At 47.3% G+C, this 18,132-nt stretch overlaps 6 protein-coding genes across 6 annotated transcripts; 1 reads left to right on the forward strand and 5 right to left on the reverse strand.

The window, feature by feature from the left end:
• Window positions 1–974: 974 nt before the first annotated feature.
• Window positions 975–2,489, reverse strand: BDV38DRAFT_281836 (FAD-dependent oxidoreductase; the record flags this gene model as incomplete). The annotated part of the gene is made up of 3 exons (XM_032059647.1): window positions 975–1,789; window positions 1,877–2,133; window positions 2,191–2,489. The coding sequence occupies 3 exons, from the start codon at window positions 2,487–2,489 to the stop codon at window positions 975–977; spliced, it is 1,371 nt and encodes a 456-aa protein (XP_031914590.1).
• Window positions 2,490–5,861: 3,372 nt separating this feature from the next.
• BDV38DRAFT_270413 (endo-1,4-beta-xylanase) lies at window positions 5,862–7,328 on the reverse strand (the record flags this gene model as incomplete). Its single annotated transcript, XM_032057151.1, has 10 exons — window positions 5,862–5,951; window positions 6,009–6,074; window positions 6,128–6,251; window positions 6,309–6,327; window positions 6,383–6,471; window positions 6,525–6,670; window positions 6,718–6,839; window positions 6,899–6,947; window positions 6,997–7,037; window positions 7,091–7,328. The coding sequence occupies 10 exons, from the start codon at window positions 7,326–7,328 to the stop codon at window positions 5,862–5,864; spliced, it is 984 nt and encodes a 327-aa protein (XP_031914591.1).
• Window positions 7,329–8,978: 1,650 nt separating this feature from the next.
• BDV38DRAFT_281838 (putative xylosidase/glycosyl hydrolase) lies at window positions 8,979–10,526 on the reverse strand (the record flags this gene model as incomplete). Its single annotated transcript, XM_032059648.1, has 1 exon — window positions 8,979–10,526. One exon carries the CDS (start codon window positions 10,524–10,526, stop codon window positions 8,979–8,981), a length of 1,548 nt encoding a protein of 515 aa, XP_031914592.1.
• A 1,548-nt stretch (window positions 10,527–12,074) lies between these two features.
• Window positions 12,075–13,061, forward strand: BDV38DRAFT_292130 (putative alpha-L-arabinofuranosidase axhA; the record flags this gene model as incomplete). The annotated part of the gene is made up of 1 exon (XM_032061936.1): window positions 12,075–13,061. One exon carries the CDS (start codon window positions 12,075–12,077, stop codon window positions 13,059–13,061), a length of 987 nt encoding a protein of 328 aa, XP_031914593.1.
• Window positions 13,062–13,622: 561 nt separating this feature from the next.
• BDV38DRAFT_281840 (alpha/beta hydrolase family esterase) lies at window positions 13,623–14,450 on the reverse strand (the record flags this gene model as incomplete). The annotated part of the gene is made up of 1 exon (XM_032059649.1): window positions 13,623–14,450. One exon carries the CDS (start codon window positions 14,448–14,450, stop codon window positions 13,623–13,625), a length of 828 nt encoding a protein of 275 aa, XP_031914594.1.
• A 1,123-nt stretch (window positions 14,451–15,573) lies between these two features.
• On the reverse strand, window positions 15,574–17,073 carry BDV38DRAFT_281841 (transferase family-domain-containing protein; the record flags this gene model as incomplete). Its single annotated transcript, XM_032059650.1, has 1 exon — window positions 15,574–17,073. One exon carries the CDS (start codon window positions 17,071–17,073, stop codon window positions 15,574–15,576), a length of 1,500 nt encoding a protein of 499 aa, XP_031914595.1.
• Between the last annotated feature and the right edge of the window lie 1,059 nt (window positions 17,074–18,132).

The raw sequence follows: 18,132 nt of genomic DNA on the forward strand, positions 1-18,132 counted from the left end.
TCATAACAGAATACATGCATACCTGTGTCTTCTATGAATGGTAGCTTTAGCTAACGTATTCCACAAGTGAGTGAGCCAGCCCACTCATTTTGGACGCGACTAAAAGCCTCACTGTATTGATACTACTTATTGATTGAATACTTTATTTGTTCAGATCTAAGATTAAAATTTTCAATGCTCTATATCTCTAATCATTCTCTCTCTCTATATATATAATCTAAATATAGAATTTTAATCATATAACACCAAGTAAAATCTAGACAATTTTTTAATTTAGAATAGATTTCAGTACTAAAGTCCACTCCTAGAAGCAGGTTCTGTTCTGGATCAAGGACCCGACCCGGGAAATTACCAGGTTCGGGGCGGGCGTTTCGGGGAACCTGGCCAGCCCTACTTTGAGTTATGTGACTGCTTCATGGCTACACTATCATGTTTGAGGGACAGTGATGCCGTATTCCATTAGCGGCCTAGGCCATAACCGCCAAGGCCAGAAGGGGGCATGCCAATAATGGGAAAGACATAGAGCCTTGTAGGTTGAACCATTTACATAGGAGAGCCTTGAATCAGCCGGAGAGTCTCGAAAGGCCCTCAAGAACAAAAAAGAAAGAAAAAAAGAATAAAAAACAGAGGAAACCTATTGGGAAGGGCGCTAGGATGACATGTAAACATGAGAAGGTCTCCAGCGCAAAAGCACATGGAGAAACTCATCTGATATGACATTGGCTTGGTTCAATTTACATTGCGGCTAACCTTCGCATTTGGTTGAGTCGGGTTTAACATATTTAGAACACAAGCATCTTTTGCCACGAACCAAAGGAACAAGTACAAAGATTAACGTTTTCACATTTCGCTAGTAACTTTCGCGCTGATAATAAATAGAAAGGTTAAAGGTGGAAGCAATTTAACATACAGCTAGGTATCCATGTGGAGGGTAGAGTAAGGCCGAGTTAAAGTCCCCCTCCCGCCGCTATTCATCAGCAATTGTCCAAGATCCGCTTCACACTGCCACATCTCTTCTGGGCCTGTTCAGAGTAGTACCGCATACGCTCACTGTCCACATCCCAAGGTTCAATCTTCTCAGCCTTGTACAGCATTTTGAGGAGTTCCTCCAACCACCGCTCATCCCCCAAGCTAGGCAGCCTAGGAATATGCTTCTGCGCAGCATCCCCTATTTTAAGCTGTATGCGGCACGAGAGACTCGCACCCTTCACGACGTGCTCTATACGAGGCTTCCTTTTCTGGACATAGCCCTCCAGGCACGCTTCGACCAGCACAGGAGAGACCAAAGGCGGCAAATCAGCGGATATATTGCAACCGCCAAGTTGTGCGCGCAGTTCTAGTAGGCGGCTGGCGAAACAGGCGGCCGACTCCATGGCCTGGTTGGCACCCATGGCTGCGTGAGGCACCATCTTGTGTGCTGCGTCGCCCATCAGCACCATGCGACCGGCTGCCCAACGTAGTGCTATACCTTCCTCAAGTGGCGTCATGACAGCGGTGCGTCGGTTACGGAATACTTCAGCGAAGGTCACGGCTGGTGTGACACGAATGTGAGCGACCCTGGCAAAAGCCACTTCGATGTCACCATCTCCATAACGCTTGGTCTCGCTGTACGGAATCGTGGTATCCAGAGAGGAGAAGATAAACCAATAGATAACCCCGTTTCGACCAGTGAAAAGCAAGAGCGAGGATGAGGCTTGGTAGATGGTAAAGTTCCGGCCGGCAGTGATACGGGACGATGGTGGAAGTGGGTCTGAGATGCCGTAGACACAAGAGATCTTGGTTGCAAAGTCTGGAAATGGGAGTGTTAGCAAGCTCATGGTTTGTTCTCTCATTTAGTGCAAGGCTGACATGCAATACGAGGCATGCGCTAACGTACAATCTTCTGGAATCCTAAGGTCAGCAAGGCATGCAGCCTCAATTGCTTGTCGGACCACGCTGTGAACGCCATCGGCTCCGGCAACGAACTGGCAGCGTACCTGCGTTCCATCCGTGGCGGTTACTAGAGCATGCGTGTCGAAGTTCTCTACTAGAGACACGCGCTTTCCGGTACAGACGGTTGTCTTATCCCGGATGTTGTCGAATAATATCTCGAGAAGTCGCTGCCTCTCCATAAAGATAGTGCTATATCCGAGCCTGCACCCAGGTCAGTAAGAAGTTCATCACTTACGATACTGGTATTCTAGAACGCACGCCTTCGGTAACAATCGCAATGCGCTCTGGGTGCAGTACAGGGTGCCATCGCCATCGCGATGCTCCCAATCCACATGAGGAACCATATAGTGCTCAACCTCATCGAGAATCCCGATCTGATCGAGAACCCGTAGACCGTTTGGCATTAGTCCAACACTGGCGCCAGCCGGGGGTGCAACTTGATGGTAGGCTTCCCAAAGAATGTATGAGATACCTGCCTGTTCTAAGATGTTGGCGAGTGTCATCCCAGCAATTCCACCACCAATGATGGCGACTGAAACACTGTCTTTGTAGGTCATGTTGGACCACTGGTTTCCGAGAAGACGATGGCAAGATAGAATTGTGAGTGGTACAAGGAAGAAGCCCTAGCAGCTTGGAGAACTCCGGTCAATTACGTTCCTAGCTCCAAGTCACTTCTAAATACCCCTGCCCTTCGATGCCATGACTGCTATAGACTTTGGCAGGATCCTAACGATTGCGTGTACTCCTCTACTTCGCAGCGCCGGATCGTTGAGGCTTGAACAGGAGCTCCATCCCGTTCTCGGAGCTCGGGGTTTGGTTTCGTCCGCGGCCATCCTCGGCTCCAGCCAAAAACCGAGAGCTCATCATGGCTCCGCACAGCAATGCCCTCTGATGGCGTATCTCACCCTCGCGGCCCGGAACCTGCATTCCCGCTGACTAGCTCGTGAAGCACAAGGCGAGGTACTGAAGCCTCTAGTATACTCCGAACGAAGTGTTCCATGCCTAGCCAGGGCGTTGTGAAGACGCATATGGCTAGACAACTGCAAAAGTATATTATAACGAGTGATTCTTCACGAGATCTGGCTCCTACCACAACAGACATATTGCTGCTTGGCTACCGCGTTGACCCATATCGGACTTGGGGCCACATAACCCGACATACCGGGTATACTTTAGTCCTGCATGATTGTGGTCCGATGTCACCAGAAATCTTGAAGGCTTCCATTCTGTCTTGCATTTAGCCCATCAATATATTCCACTAGTGTTTCACCAAATATATAGCCTGCAGTACGCCCCATTAAAGTGAAACTTATAGTGACTCTACATGGGTCTTTAACACCAATCGAGACCACTTGCCAGATGGACTATTGTTATCGTTTCCCGTCTTGCATGGAAACATAGCCTTGCTCATAATAAACTATCCTATAGCCAGTCACACGTTGTGTAGCTCGATGTCAAGGAATATATTACTTCTTAGAGTGTGTATTGAGTTGCTAAACCCGACTAGGTCCGTCCTATATAGACGACAAGATCTTCTTGTTCGAACTCGCAGCTTCAGAAGCTACTAGTCCATTCTGTCGCTGGACAGTCGACACCTGGCGGCTACCTGTTTCCTTGCTCCTTAACTATTCCTGGTTGATGCGGCACACTTGGTATGAAGCTCCCGCCCTGTTCGTCCTATACCGGTCTCACTGATTCAATCAATGGTAATACCTACACCAAACCCATGCCTTTCGCCAAATTATGTGGCCAGGACCAGGCTGGAAGGAAATTTGTAGCCAAGAATAAATAGAAATCTGTCTCAACATAAGGGTATAGGGGTAAGATAATGGTATAAGCACCAAACATTGCAGCTTTGGTCGATACATCAAGATATCGGTTTTGGTAAATGCTGCAAAGACCGACCGCTGTTCATACACAGTAAATCCATGGGGAGAGGCTCGAATGTCGGCATTGGACATCCCTACGCCCGAGTACTCCACGGGCGATTTTTGCAAGTTGTAGAGGCCAGTAAAAAGGGTATTGAGTATGGTAAAATATAAGCCGGCTTTTCCGGGAATATTTGAACAAAGCGGAGTAGAAGGGTCCCACATTGACGCACGATGAGGGACTGTTGACTGCCGCGCTGATAAATGCAACCTGAGCCTCGCAAGGAAGCTAAACGGGATATTTACAATGTCATCAAATTTGCCCAAGGATACGTCTACAGATACGCACGGAACAAAAGAGTAACATGGATATATCGGAGAAGCTAAGCTTTTCACCGTTATTATTGTTGGAGCCGGGCCAGTAGGGCTTAACACAGCATTTATACTGCGGCAAGCCGTCATTGGTGTCGCTGTTCTCGAACGTGATGGGTCGATCCAGGAGGTCACGAAAGCCTCAGGGTGAGTACTAGGTGCCCGAGTGACGATGGTCCAACTGACTCTAATCCAGTCAGCCTTAGATACATACGCTTACGCTGAGTAGCGCCGCTCGCCCTTTCTGCTCTAAACAAACCCAATCGTCATAGCTAACCGCAAGCCTCTTGCATCCACTGCGAAACATAAAGTAGAGGAAAGAGAGGAGTTCTTCTCGCAACTCAATAGCTCTGATCTATGCCATCTAGAATGTCTCATGGAGCCCATGTAGAAGCTTTCCTCTACAGTTGGTTATGGTTATCATCTCGGATATTTTGCTCTGCCGTGCGGAAGTTTGCATCTGTTCTAATCCGAGATAGTTTACTACAACTATACTAAGTTAGTATGGGCCAACTATCCTTCCCGGAATTGAACGGATTGAATATTTGCTTTTTGCAAACAGTCACTTGACTTCACTTTCTGCGTCCGCTGGTACTCCAAGGCCCCTAAAGCTCATGCAATATGTGACAAGTTATGCCTCCAAATTTCCCAATGATAGAATATCAAGCGACTGTATAATTCATCGGCGCTCTCAGATCGTATTCTGTCTACCGAGAAAGATTGTTGAGTCATAAAACTGACTTGCCATAGATTACTATTTTCACGGATTTGGATATGTTTTTTCGCATCGGGATAGGATCACTGACAGCTCCTTCTATAAAAATTGAATTACTGAGAATGGATCTTTGGAGTAAAATCGGAATTAGTGTATTGCAATATAGTTACGGTTAGCGATGTATCGAGTCATACAGTGACTACGCCAAAGTGCCAACACATGAGAGCGGTTATATGCGCCCTTTTTCAGTATGAGATAACAGAAAGTGGTTGAGCAGAGAGAGATAATATATATTGTTAAGATAGTCTCGGAGTAATAGAAGAAATACTGAAGAGGTTCATACAGTGTTCAATATATATTACGTCAAATCGAATCTCACGGCGGGAAAAGTGCGGCTGGAGTTTGTATGTGAAGTGACAAGTTACTCGCCGCCGCGTGGACTGTAGAAGAGGACAAAGAAGAGGAGGTATCTGCTTATCAAGATACCTTCAGAGTATTGGAAAAGCAAAAAGAGGGAGAGACCCTATACTGCATTCAATCAGGATATTTAGGAGATAGGCAACAGGTACGGCATGCACGAACATAGAAATGTAGCCAATCAGCATGCCCCATACACCATATACTACAGAGTAGGGGAATACTTACATATACTGGATTGATGGTGCCCTGGCACCTGCGTGTATGTATCTGGGATGGCGGCCAATATTGGGCAAAACGCAGATTACCATATATCGATAATCCTATTGAGTACTACAATAGGCAGCCTAAATACCTTGTCGAAACTTAAATTACTATGTCTAATAAGCTGCGAAAGCGTTCCAAAGTCGGACAATACGTTTTCTGGTGTATAGTCTGATGGTTCAAGGTTCAAGTAGTACTACGTGAGTGACAGACTTATACCCGAAGCTGAATAAAATTCCACCATCACCTGGTCTTATGCCCGTCACAGAACCAATATAAATATCAAGCTCAGGTTAGAGCGCTGCGATTATAGCACCGTAAGCATCCTTTGGCTGGTAGTTCGCATCGAACAAAAGGGGACTTTCTTCGGCGCGCCAGGAATCCTAGATGTTGTTAGCTTCCAAGTGTACATCTAATGGAAAGAAAAGGCAGTTAATTACCTTGTCAGAGACACCCCAGACGGTAATCCCGATGCAGTTCTCGACATTCAGGCATGCATTGACGACCTGGAGTTTCCTGTAAGTACTACTCAGCTGGCAAGAAGGACAGGTTTACTGACATTGACCCAATCTTCCGAAGTACCGCCTCCAATATCAAGCTCGGTAACGGCAACTTCAGAAACACCAGTTGACGCAAGCGCTTCAAGCGCTGCCTGGGCGCCGGATGTAGGGAAGCCTCCAGCACTAAGATGTAGGGTCAGTATGGCTGGATTCTATCTTATGAAGTTATAAAGATCTTACCCGAAATGAGACTGAGAGCCTAAGGGAGGTTAGTTTATACTATGCGTGGTTGGGTAGCTATGCGAGCCACTCACCAATTCCATCAATGGGAACTCCAGCAGCGATCCATTCACCGACTTTGCTCACGAACCCTTGGGTCTTCGGGTAGGAGGCGTCGTCCAGGCTAGAATATGTAGTCAGCATGCCGTCACATATCCTAGGGTGATAATTTCCCACTTGTAGTCATTGATGTAAAGCTTGCAGTCGGGATCCGCAGCACGGGCAGCTTCAAAGGCAATCCGAACAAAGTCCTCTCCAAGGACGTTTGAAAACACACTCTCGCGAAGGGACCCATCTTCAGCGAAAATTTCGTTCACCACATCCTATGGCTGTTAGTGAATTGTCCCATGATGAATGATATGTGCCATACCCAAGCGTAGATCTGTCCCTTCCATCGGGACACCAGGGTGGTGACGTGGTCTTGGATGACGCCGGTTAAGGTGGCGGGGTCACTAATCTGGGAAACCCATGAGGGGAGCTGGGAGTGCCAGACTGCGGCATGTCTTGCTTAATACATTCGTTCGAATGGATGTAGGATGGGTGAAACATACGAAGTGTGTGTCCGCGAAGCAACTTTCCTTTTTCCACGGCATAATTGACCTACACCCCATTAACAAAGCTCGAAAGGAAGTAAAGAACAGCAACATACAACATAGTCAGCTCCATCGAAGGTATAGCCCCCCTGGGTAGCTATTTGGCGTCAGCATTGTTAACCATGCAGTAGCAGTATAGAAAACACATACGCTCAGTGGCATCCCACTTCATGCTGTTTTCGCAAGTTAGAGCGCCAAAGTTCGCAGCAATTATGGGTTCATTCTGAGGGTTTTCCAGCAGAGCCTGCTCCGCGATAGTCCCGAAATACATCTTCCCAGCTGCGGTGAAGGCATCGTGAACGCTCTGCGCTGCCTGTCGGCTAGTCACGTACGCCGATGCAGCAGTTGCAAGGAGTGTACACCGAGCGATTGATGGAAATTGGACCATTTTGAAGTCGGAACGAGAAAGATAGAGTGATAAATAGAGACTGGATGTGTTCAAGAGAAGTTATGATGATTGTTGACTTAGGGGGATATATATATGGTATCTCGCTGCCGATCTGGTATTTCTTCGGCGCAGTGAGCTATTTAGGCAAAAGTATTGAAACTCTAGAAGGAGACTTGGATATGGTAGAGGTGCGTACTACGCAGTATGTTGCATTAGGATGGCATGTATGGATGTTGTGTTTGATATTCAAGGATCACTCTGTGGGGCTCCATTGACGGCTAAAGGACCCTTGGGATATGAGACACCCCAAGGTTTACCAAGCCCTATTGCGTCCTACTAAAAAGCCTCGAAGCTGTTTGTTGAGTACTAGATGGGGAGACTCTCGGCAAGATAGCACATCATTAGGGCTCGTCAAAACCCGCGGGTTTGACCGGACCTGTTTCTTGGCAATTTCTCAGCCCCTGCTCTAAACCCGCGGGATAGGCAGAGGTTTAGATCTTAAACACATGGGTTCTTCGTACTTACCTGTCAACGTCTAAATAGAGCAAATACTAGACATATACAGGCTAGAATAACACATCTATAATAGCTATGTATTTTTATATATTCTAAACACAATTTTGGTGAGTTTATAGGTAAACCATGGATTGATACACCCAACCCGTGGGTGTATAGTTTAGGTAGGGGTTTAGGATCTGAACCCGCGGGTCGGGCATGTTTCCTGATGTTGGACCCAAGCCCGACCAGTAGCAAGGTCTAGAGAGCATCTCGCCCCGCACATATCGGTCGATAGGAAGGAAAGTGGTGCAGGGTATTTAGCTCAACTTAGCACTACTTTACTTTGGAGAAAAGGGGTAGGCACAATGTACCATACGAGCCAACCAGCTGCCAGCCTGCACAATCGGCATTTAGAAATCAAACGTATTCCGAATTTTCGGCACAGACCAACCTCCAAGCTGGGCGCAAAGCCACTGAATCATAAGGCTGGTTCTCGGAGAGTTAGCCTTGTTCTCATTCGAGACATCGCATGCAGGAACCCTGCCAGTTTTCGTGAAGATATTTAAATAGCCTAAATTCCGGGGAGTGGGGGGCGCAGCCGAATCAGCATGTCATCGATTTCAGCATTGATCAGCATATATCCGTGAATATATGCAGCGATTTCTACATTTTGCCTCCTCCAAAGTATACTTCCGATGGGTCGGAATAGTGACCGTTCTGCATGAAGTATATGGGTAGACCGGTTGCATTGACTTGAAGTCGGCAAGTTTCAGATCGCTTTTGCCGAACATTAGCACTCAGTACCCAATGTAACGTAGATAACTGACTTTTGGACCCATCTTTCTACAGTGCTCGGACCCTGTGTGCCGAGACAAACTAATGGCCGTGAAGTGGAACTGATGCGTTTGTCCCCACATCGAGTGCCCACATTGAGTGCAATCTGGAACTCAGGTCCCTGTGCCCTCTTGTATCAACGTGTTTTCAGCGAGTATCGATGTGACAGTAGATGGAAATGGACTGACATTCATTATACAGATACATAGGGATACTATAGAGAATACACAATAACATTATACGAAAGCAAACCTGTCTCCACAGATACAACGTGCCAAATGCTAATGGGTTGACATGTGGCAGGGAAAAGGTGGTAAATCATGACAAGACAAACGAGTTCAACACCACGCTTCCTCCAGCCTCGGTAGTCGCAAAGTTGAATATACCAAAGCGGTATCCCATGAAGAACTCCCAGTTAGTGTTCAATTCATAGATATCCCCCAAGTTCGTAAACGTCACACCATCCAAGCTGTACGAGAACTGGCCGCTGCCCGCGTACGGAGTGATATCTGCTTCGACACGAAGCCATATCTCACTACCAGAGAACTCGGCCGTAGCATTCTCAGTTCCTGTAGAAACAGTGTTCCACTCCGAGTCCATCTCCAGTCCCGTGGTAACGCCGATGTGAGAGGTACCTCCATCATTGACTACGCCAATCCAGGCGGAGAAATGACGGAGAAGTGAAAGGCCCGCACGGTCACCGCTGAACATGGAGCTAGTATTAAGGTGGATGGTGGCAGTCGAGATGGGTCCTAGAATTCGATGGGTTAAGGTATTCTTCGCTGCGTATAGGTCATCGGTTACTGAGGCAGTGGTAAGAGTGACCCCATTGTTGATCGACCACTTGTCATTGTCAGGGTTGTGATTCCATTCCCATTGTGGTGAGAGGATGTCTCCCGTGAATTTATCGGTGTAAGGTTCAAATGATGAGATGGGGGTAGACGGGGGAGTGATGTTCAGCGCATCATAAGTTGCGCTCCATCCACCATCAACCAACTCCACCGAAGGCCAGCCATCGCTTCCCCAGGTCAAAGGAGCGAGAACTGGTATTCGTCCTCCAGGATAGGCATCGACAAAGGCCATATAATACCAATCCCCATTCGGGGTGTCCACAATACCTCCCTGGTGTGGGTATCCCGCCCCTGGGACAGGATTGCCAGCATTGGAAATCAATAGGCGACGCTCATAAGGACCGAGTACACCGGAGGTCGACCTAAGAATATGCTCCTCATTGGCGGGATGTACAACAAAGATGTAGAAGTTCCCATCGTGTTGATAGAATCTGGATCCCTCCAGATATCCAGCATCGTCGGTAGGAAAGACCATCTGCGAGCCCACTTCGCTTAGCCCATCTTCAGAGAGCTCGGCAACGGAGATCCCACTGTTCCCGTAGGCAACGTACATTTTGTCATCGTCTGTAATGAGTAGACCACAATCATAGTAACATTTATTGATCGTTGAGGCTTGGGTCCATGGGCCGTCGGCGTTGGGGGCCGTGTAAATGTATGTGGTACCGTCAATGCAGCCCATCCAGTAGAAGGTTGACGTACTTGGTCGATAGTTCAATGTCGAAGCCCATGTACCACGTATGTATGCGTGGTTACCACCTTCTAGGTAGTAATTTGGACCGAACGTAAGCTCTGGGATGGAGTGGCCAGCAAACTCCCAATTCAGAAGATCGTATGAACTAAGGACTGGGGCACCGGGGGAGTAGTGCATATTCGAGGCAGAATAGTAGAATGTATCATTGACGCGAATTATATCGAGGTCCGCAAAATCTTCCCAAAAAGTTGGATTCGAGATCTGGGATACTGTTCTAGTAGCCATGCTCATCAATGGCCCTAGGAGGAGAATATTCGGTTTCATGATAGCTCTTCAAGATTCTCTGGTTTGGTGAAGATGCTAAAAAGAAGAAAGCAAAACAAAGGAACAAAAATATGGTTTTTCTATCTATGGTGCCAAAGAAAGCTTGAGTGTCTTGGCGGTGTCCAACCAACTTTCTAATGTAGAATGTATCGTCGCGCAATATGAGGGATAGAGTGAATAGGCAACAATGTCACATGAAGGGAATTTCTGTTGTCGATAAAACACTAATCAAGAACAATATGAGTACTCTGTAGCTAGTAGTAATTTGACTTGGTGAGACTACCCCACCGGAGTTGTGATAAATTCTTGCCCTTGGCTCTCTAGAAGCAAATTATCCCAATGGGATCACCAGGCTAAGAAATCGGCAAAACACTGTAGATGGATGAATATGCAATGTTCGTAATTGGTCCGCTTAAATAGATGGACGTGGCAACGTTTAATACCCACCGCAAAGCCCTGCCATCGTGCAGCGCTAAACTACTATCTCTGGTAAAGGTATCTGGTATATATCACTATTAAGATAGATATAGGCCATTATATGGTTCACACCTAGGCCTCTAATGAACTTACGCAAGTTAGAGCTGGTGGTTGCGTTGTAGATACTATGCGGGTTGCGATAAGGTCTATAGATCCTAGGCGATCTGTGTAGGTTCCAGGCCTATACAACATAGTATATTGATAAAAGAGCACTCCTCCAAGGTCAAAACAAAGCTGCGCGTAGGGATCAAGCCATATTAGGAGACGTTCCAAAGGGGGCATGTCTCTAGTAAAAGCAATAGGAGAAGGCAGGTCTAATATCCATGACACAATCTATTTTGTTCGTATTTATAACTAGCCCCGCCAAAACCCGCGGGCAGTTCCCGCGGGTTGGACCTGACTCGTTTCATTGGCAGGTTTTTAGTCTAAATCCGCGGGTCGAGTCACGTTCCCGATGTTGGACCCTAACCCGACCCTAGAACACCATGAAATCCAGTGGATAAGGATTGATATACAGTTTGAAAAACTTCACGATTTTATAGGGCTATATGTTGAATGATCTGTTGACCTTCCTAGTTCTACGAACTTAATGATACGTTACGATCTGAAAAAGGGCTATCAGACGAAAGCCACTGATGGTTGTCATGTGATCAATTGGGGCCTTGGCTTGGGTGGGCCTTTCACCACATTCGAGGCCAGAAACAGTACGTCCAACAGGGTGGGGTGCAGAAGTTCTTGCAGATCGGTCGGCTGGGGTATTGTTTTAGTCCAAATGAAGCGTACACTATGAACGAGCAAGGCAAATGTCCGATATGTGCTCCTGTGGCTTGCAGTTCTGTCGGCAAAGCGATTGGGTCTCCGTGCAACTACTAGGGTATAATTGAACACATGAAACACATTCGCGGCTGAATGGTTTCGGATTTTAGCCGGCGCTACAAAAGAGGAATTAAATCAAGGGTGCATTGGGACTATAAATCAGGCCTGGTCTTGTCGGTTTTAAGTTGCTACTACAACATTCTGCTCCACTTTTGTTTCCTCCTGTTTGGTTTGTCATTGAATACAAAGCCCACAATGAAACTTGCAAAGAAAGTTCTTGATCAATCCCTATGCGGCACAGCATTGCTTGCCTTAGTGGGAGGTGCCGCGGCACAGTGCGCCCTACCATCAAGCTATAGCTGGACATCAACCAGTGCGCTCGCGGAACCTAAGGCAGGATGGACTTCAATCAAGGATTCCACCAATGTTGTGTTCAACGGCAAACATATCGTCTATGCATCAACTACCGATACCTCCGGGAGCTATGGCTCGATGAACTTCAGTCCGTTCAGCGACTGGCCTGAGATGGCTTCGGCAAGCCAGAACGCCATGAACCAGGGAACAGTTGCACCCACACTCTTCTACTTTGCGCCAAAGGATGTCTGGATCCTCGCCTATCAATGGGGTCCGACCTCATTCTCCTACAAGACCTCCAGTGATCCCACCGACGCTAATGGCTGGTCAGCGGCCCAGCCTCTCTTCTCGGGAACTATTTCCGGCTCCGACACGGGAGTCATCGACCAAACTGTCATTGGCGATGATACGCACATGTATCTCTTCTTTGCGGGTGATAATGGCAAGATTTACCGCGCCAGCATGCCCATTGATAACTTCCCAGGCGATTTCGGTACCCAATCCGAGGTCATTCTGAGTGACACGAAGGAGAACCTATTCGAAGCGGTTCAGGTCTACACTGTCGACGGCCAGAACAAGTACTTGATGATTGTTGAGGCCATGGGCACCAATGGACGCTATTTCCGCTCCTTCACGGCTGATAGTCTGGGTGGGGAGTGGACTGTCCAGGCGGGCACCGAGAGCCAGCCCTTCGCTGGCAAGGCCAACAGTGGTGCCACCTGGACGAACGATATCAGTCACGGTGATCTGGTTCGCAACAACCCCGATCAGACGATGACCGTGGATCCTTGCAATTTGCAGTTGCTCTACCAAGGACGGGACCCTAACGCCAGTGGCGATTACAACCTGCTGCCGTGGAGGCCCGCTCTCCTGACACTGCAGGTCTAAAGTAATGATTATTTCATTGCCTTTTGGTAGTGACTTTGGTGAGGGGTGGAGAGTATTACTATGACCTAGCAAATCTTACGTACGGGCCGAGTCAGTCATGGAAGGCTTGAAATTGGAAAGGGTGTGTGGATGGAAGCACTAGTAACAGCCGTTGCAATGATTATTTTCCAGATATTTCGAGCCTATTTCAATCTTCTTTAGCAGCTGTTATACCCATTGACTATTCAAATAAAATAAATGTAAACCGTTAGTCTGTACGGCGTATATTTGGCTATCCATGCCTCAGGAGTATGACTTCGGCCGATCCTAAGGATAATGAATTGTCTATACTATGATAGAGCACGGAAACGGTCACATGTTACAGTTCACTATCATTTTATATAAACCTTTTCGTTCTCAGCATATAAATCAAATAATCAATTAATATGAAGGCCCAATAATAATGGCCTTAACACATGCATCAAGAGACAATATAGTTAGAAGATAGAAGGCACTACATAGATCATCTCCACCATACCATCATCCAAAATACCATTCCAAAGCTGCTCTCCTTGATTTAATTTAGAACTGAGAGAAAAACTTCCAAATAAGACCAGGGGTAAAAGAATCCGAAGAACCTCCGTCTGAAGGAAGTGGTTCGTGATCGCCATCAAAAGCAACCCACTGGACAGGATAGCCCTCAGCACAACCCGTATAATCAGTTACAACATGTGTTCCGCTTCCAACCCCGGGCTCAGGGGGAGTCGCAGCATCACAGCCATTCACCTGAGCATAGTGGTCTCGCAATGTGCGGCCAAGCTCGACACCCAGCACGCTATCGCTAATTCCATGCTGACCAAAATATGCAATGGGAAGGGATCCACCATCACAGCCACTGATTTCAGCACCGGAAAGAACTGCAACAGCGCGGAAGACGTCAGCTCGCGAGCAGGCCACCGAGTAGCTCATGCCTCCGCCCCAGCTCCAGCCGGTGGCGAAACGGCGGTCCTGATCAATGCAGAAGGAGGATTCTATTGCTTCGAGGATTTGGTCGGTGAATGTGATATCGTCACCGTTGCTGTTGGCCCAGCCGTTGCCCAGTCCCTGGGGGGCGATGAAAATGGTCGGTGCATCCCCAGCCAGGGAGCTCAGCCCGTAGAATCCGTTTTCGACGACATTGTTCATGGTACCATCACGCCAGTGGTAACCTATCACAAGTTTGTGAGGGGTACTGGCATCATAGTTGTCAGGGGCTTGGATAATGTATTCCCGAGGCTGCCCATTGACGTCCATGTAGTTGAGACCGTTGCTGAGGGTTGGGTTTGTGCCGCATCCAGAGGAGCTAGCTGCGGCGGCATGTATGGCCAATTCAGCAGCTGCGACGCAGAAGGAGGCCAACGTAGGACGCATATTGAGGGAGTAGTAGCGTGGTCTTGAAAAGGATGGTTAATAAGTGAGGAGTAGGTTGTTCTACGTGGGTAATAATAAATGGAATCGAGAATTAATGGAGTGAATTGTGGGTTCAGTGACGGAGACAGCTTTCGTCGTCTTTTATGCCCCGTACTTCCTACTCTATATCCAGTACCACCATTACCCAGAGCTTAGACTAATAACGTACAATTGATATCCTTCGGCAGTCATTCCGCAAGGATGACAAGATCCACACTCCGGTGATCATCAACCACACGCGGGGTGGCATTTGAGGTTAAATTGTTTATCCAAATCATAATTAGATATGAAGAGAATCAGCCGGCTATTTTAACGTTTGTGTCGGACAGTCCGCGCCATAAAAAGCAAGATCGCGGTGGGAGTGTTGTTGATCGATGTCTGAAGTACGTTCGGCAATGGAGATTGTCGTCTATTGCCGAAGATGTAACTTAGGGTATTCTCTCGCTGGCCAAGACCTGACTAACAACCAGAAGGTTTCAACCCCCAAGTCCAAAGGCATCCCTTGTCCCACAGTAGGATGTTTCTACTGTGCAGATATATTGGATTTAGCCAGGCCGACAGTGGATCAATAAAGTGGATGATGAAACGACACGGCCGGGAAATGGGCAGTTGTCACGGGAGCAGATGGCTAGGGCCTAAACTCCATATGCTGTCTACAAGTATTCAATGATACGGATATAGAGACAACGTCCAGGGATTTTCCGAGTTAGCAATTGTCATATTATGTGTATATGATTTGGATTGAAGTTACATATGGCCACGAGAGATGTTTCTATATGTTCAAGTCCTTGTCCCCTGGGCATAAGCCCTGAACGTGCTTTTGGCCAACATGTACAGTGTATATATTTTTCAAATTAGTACAGTCAAGTACATACGACCATAGGGTGTGGAGAACAGGGCTTCCCGTCCGCTCAGCCGTACTTAAGCCACACGCCGGGAGGTTAGTAGTTGGGTGGGTGACCACCAGCGAATCCCTCCTGTTGTATGTTTTTTGATGGTTTTTGCAATTGTTCGTTCATTCAACTATCTCATTGTGCTGAGATTGATGTTACTTATAGAATACTCGGATCTAGCGAAAGCCTTGTCATAACTTGGATAAGTCTGTGTCTCTCATCCACTGAAACAGCTTGTCTTCAACCAAATGCTTCATCACCGGAGGGTCCAATGTGATGCGGATCTCCCAGGATGACCTTCCACCAGGACTAGGATACCTATCGGGAAGAACCCATGCCTGATTCTTCATTCGGGGATCCGGCAAATCAACATGTGCAATCTTACCCAGGACCGGACCAAAGTTTAACCCATAGAATCCCATATGGCGCAAGCTACTCAGGGCGAAGTCGGCGTTACTTGCGGTCACCATAGCATGGTCTCCTGTGCTAATAGAAGAAATAACATCTTCAACATACTTTTTGTCAACGGATCTGAACCCGGTCCGGATCACTAGGGCTAGGCGAGCGATTAAAGATAGATTGAATTCATCCGGCGAGGAGACGGTGGCAGAGGAGGAGTGGACTGCATCCTCAATCAAGAACGGCGATTCTATATTGGCGGAAACGACTGAGTTTCCAATATACGTGGACCGGAGACCATCAGTGAAGATGATACGAGCGTCAGTCGGAAATGAAAAGCAGGATCTTCCTCGCTTCAGAAAACGAGAGTCCGATGCGGCTTGTGATCGAAGGACGCAAAGCCACATCAAGGCAGAGATAATGTCATTGCTTGACAATGCAGGGATCGATTGCTTGACTTCTGAAGACTGGACCTCTCCGCGAGCTATATGTTGCACAATTGCATTGCACATTCTCTTGAGCCGTATGATCTTCGCCCCGCTCAAGACGAGCAACCGAGTGATGGGCGCCTGAAGGCCCTGCTTAGGTGCAGCGGGGATAGGGCAATTCTTCCCTCTCCGTACCACAAATGCATCAGGAGGTGGTGAGGTGGTAGCAGAGAGACGGTTGCGGCACAAGGCCTCACTGATAGGATCAGTGGGAAGCTCATTCTGCTGTACGTTTGTCGGATTCCGACAACATGCGGCCAATGCTTCCATGACAGTATTCACTCCCTTCCCGTCTAGTACATTATGGTGAAAGCTTACGCAGAGGATGATACCATCTGCGAGGACGTTCGCTTGAAATCGTAACACAGGACTTGTTTCACCAAGGACGATTTCGAAAGGCAATGGCAAAAACTCCTCACGCAAGATGTTATCATAAGAGACCACATCCGATTGACCTGGGCCATTGATCCTTCCGTATGATATGGGGGTGTATTTACCGCCATGATACTTGACCTTCAGCATGGGATATGTGTTCCATGTAGCTGCGGTGGGTGGGTGAATCTCTCCCACTACCTTGGCGTTGTCGGGGTGGGTTTTCCAGACCAGATTGCCACTGAGGAATGGTAACTTGGATACTAATTGCGGTACAGCTGCTTCAAGAGCTGATATGCCCTCTGTCAAATCTTGTAATGAAAAAGTGAATGTCGCTGTCAGATAGAAGCAAGGCAGAGCATGATCCAAAGGTGAGAGAACATAAGGCTTGAAAGAGGGTAGAGACCCTGACTGAAGGGTTGGACTTTCCATGATGTCTCGAATCTCGGGTGCATTAGAATCCTCGAATTCCAAGTGACATCTACGTAATCCTGTAGGGTGCGCGATTACTTCGATTAGAAGAGAGGGATTATGAGTTAATAGTACTGTACAATATGGTCTCGACACTCTTATATATGATCGCCTTGGGTAGGGAAATGGTCTAGCGGAAGACCCACCTGTGCTCTCTGGGTAGTGCTGCGTCACCAAAAAAGGCCCAAGGCCGGACATAGTGCTCTCGAGGAGTCCCCACAGGAGGTCTGGGTACTACGCCGGGGCTAAAGTTGAGAAGCTGCAGTACAACCTCGATATAATTAACTTATCTGGCTTCCCAAATTGCCTGTATCGTGTGAATCTCTTATACCTGAGTTGCTTATGAAGTATATCGAGATTTACTCTATCAAAACTTAGAGAGCTGTATTCGTCAAAGCAGAGCTTCAGTGACAGAGTGCGAAAGGATCGTGCCATATCTGCGGCGTGTTCGCATACCATTTCCTTTTACGAAATATTCCAGCTGTATACAAAATAGTATAAGACGCCCACTCTTACCGCAGCGGTTCTGGTAATTTTTTCACTCACGATCTGTAAGCGAACCCCTCCACAGGGATCCACATGATCTTTCTGCACCGTACGGTAAACCCCGTCTACAAGCAACCACGATATAGGGCATTTACGCGTTATGAATAATCCAGTCGGGTGTCTACCACACAAAATTCCTTATAAGGGAATAGAATGGGCTCTGTCGGCCAATAATATATCTTTTAGTGGTAAACCTTACCGTACAGTACTACCACTATGAAAAACATCAGTATATATTCCTTCACTACGCTACAAAATACTATCGAATACCCTTTACGATACAGAAAACCAATTATCATTTAATATGAACGAAATAGAGTTTCTAGAAGCCAAGTTATGATTAGTCTATATGGGAACTTCACTATAGGAGATCCCCCGTTATAAGCAATTTAGATGGTTGCTCAAGTATTTGGTTTTGAAGTAGTTTTAACCGTACCTCAGGAGATAGCCCGGTGAGTCTGGGTTTCGACTAGA

The sequence above is a fragment of the Aspergillus pseudotamarii genome, assembly GCF_009193445.1.
Source record: "Aspergillus pseudotamarii strain CBS 117625 unplaced genomic scaffold BDV38scaffold_20, whole genome shotgun sequence".
In the NCBI taxonomy this organism is placed as follows: Eukaryota; Fungi; Ascomycota; class Eurotiomycetes; order Eurotiales; family Aspergillaceae; genus Aspergillus; species Aspergillus pseudotamarii.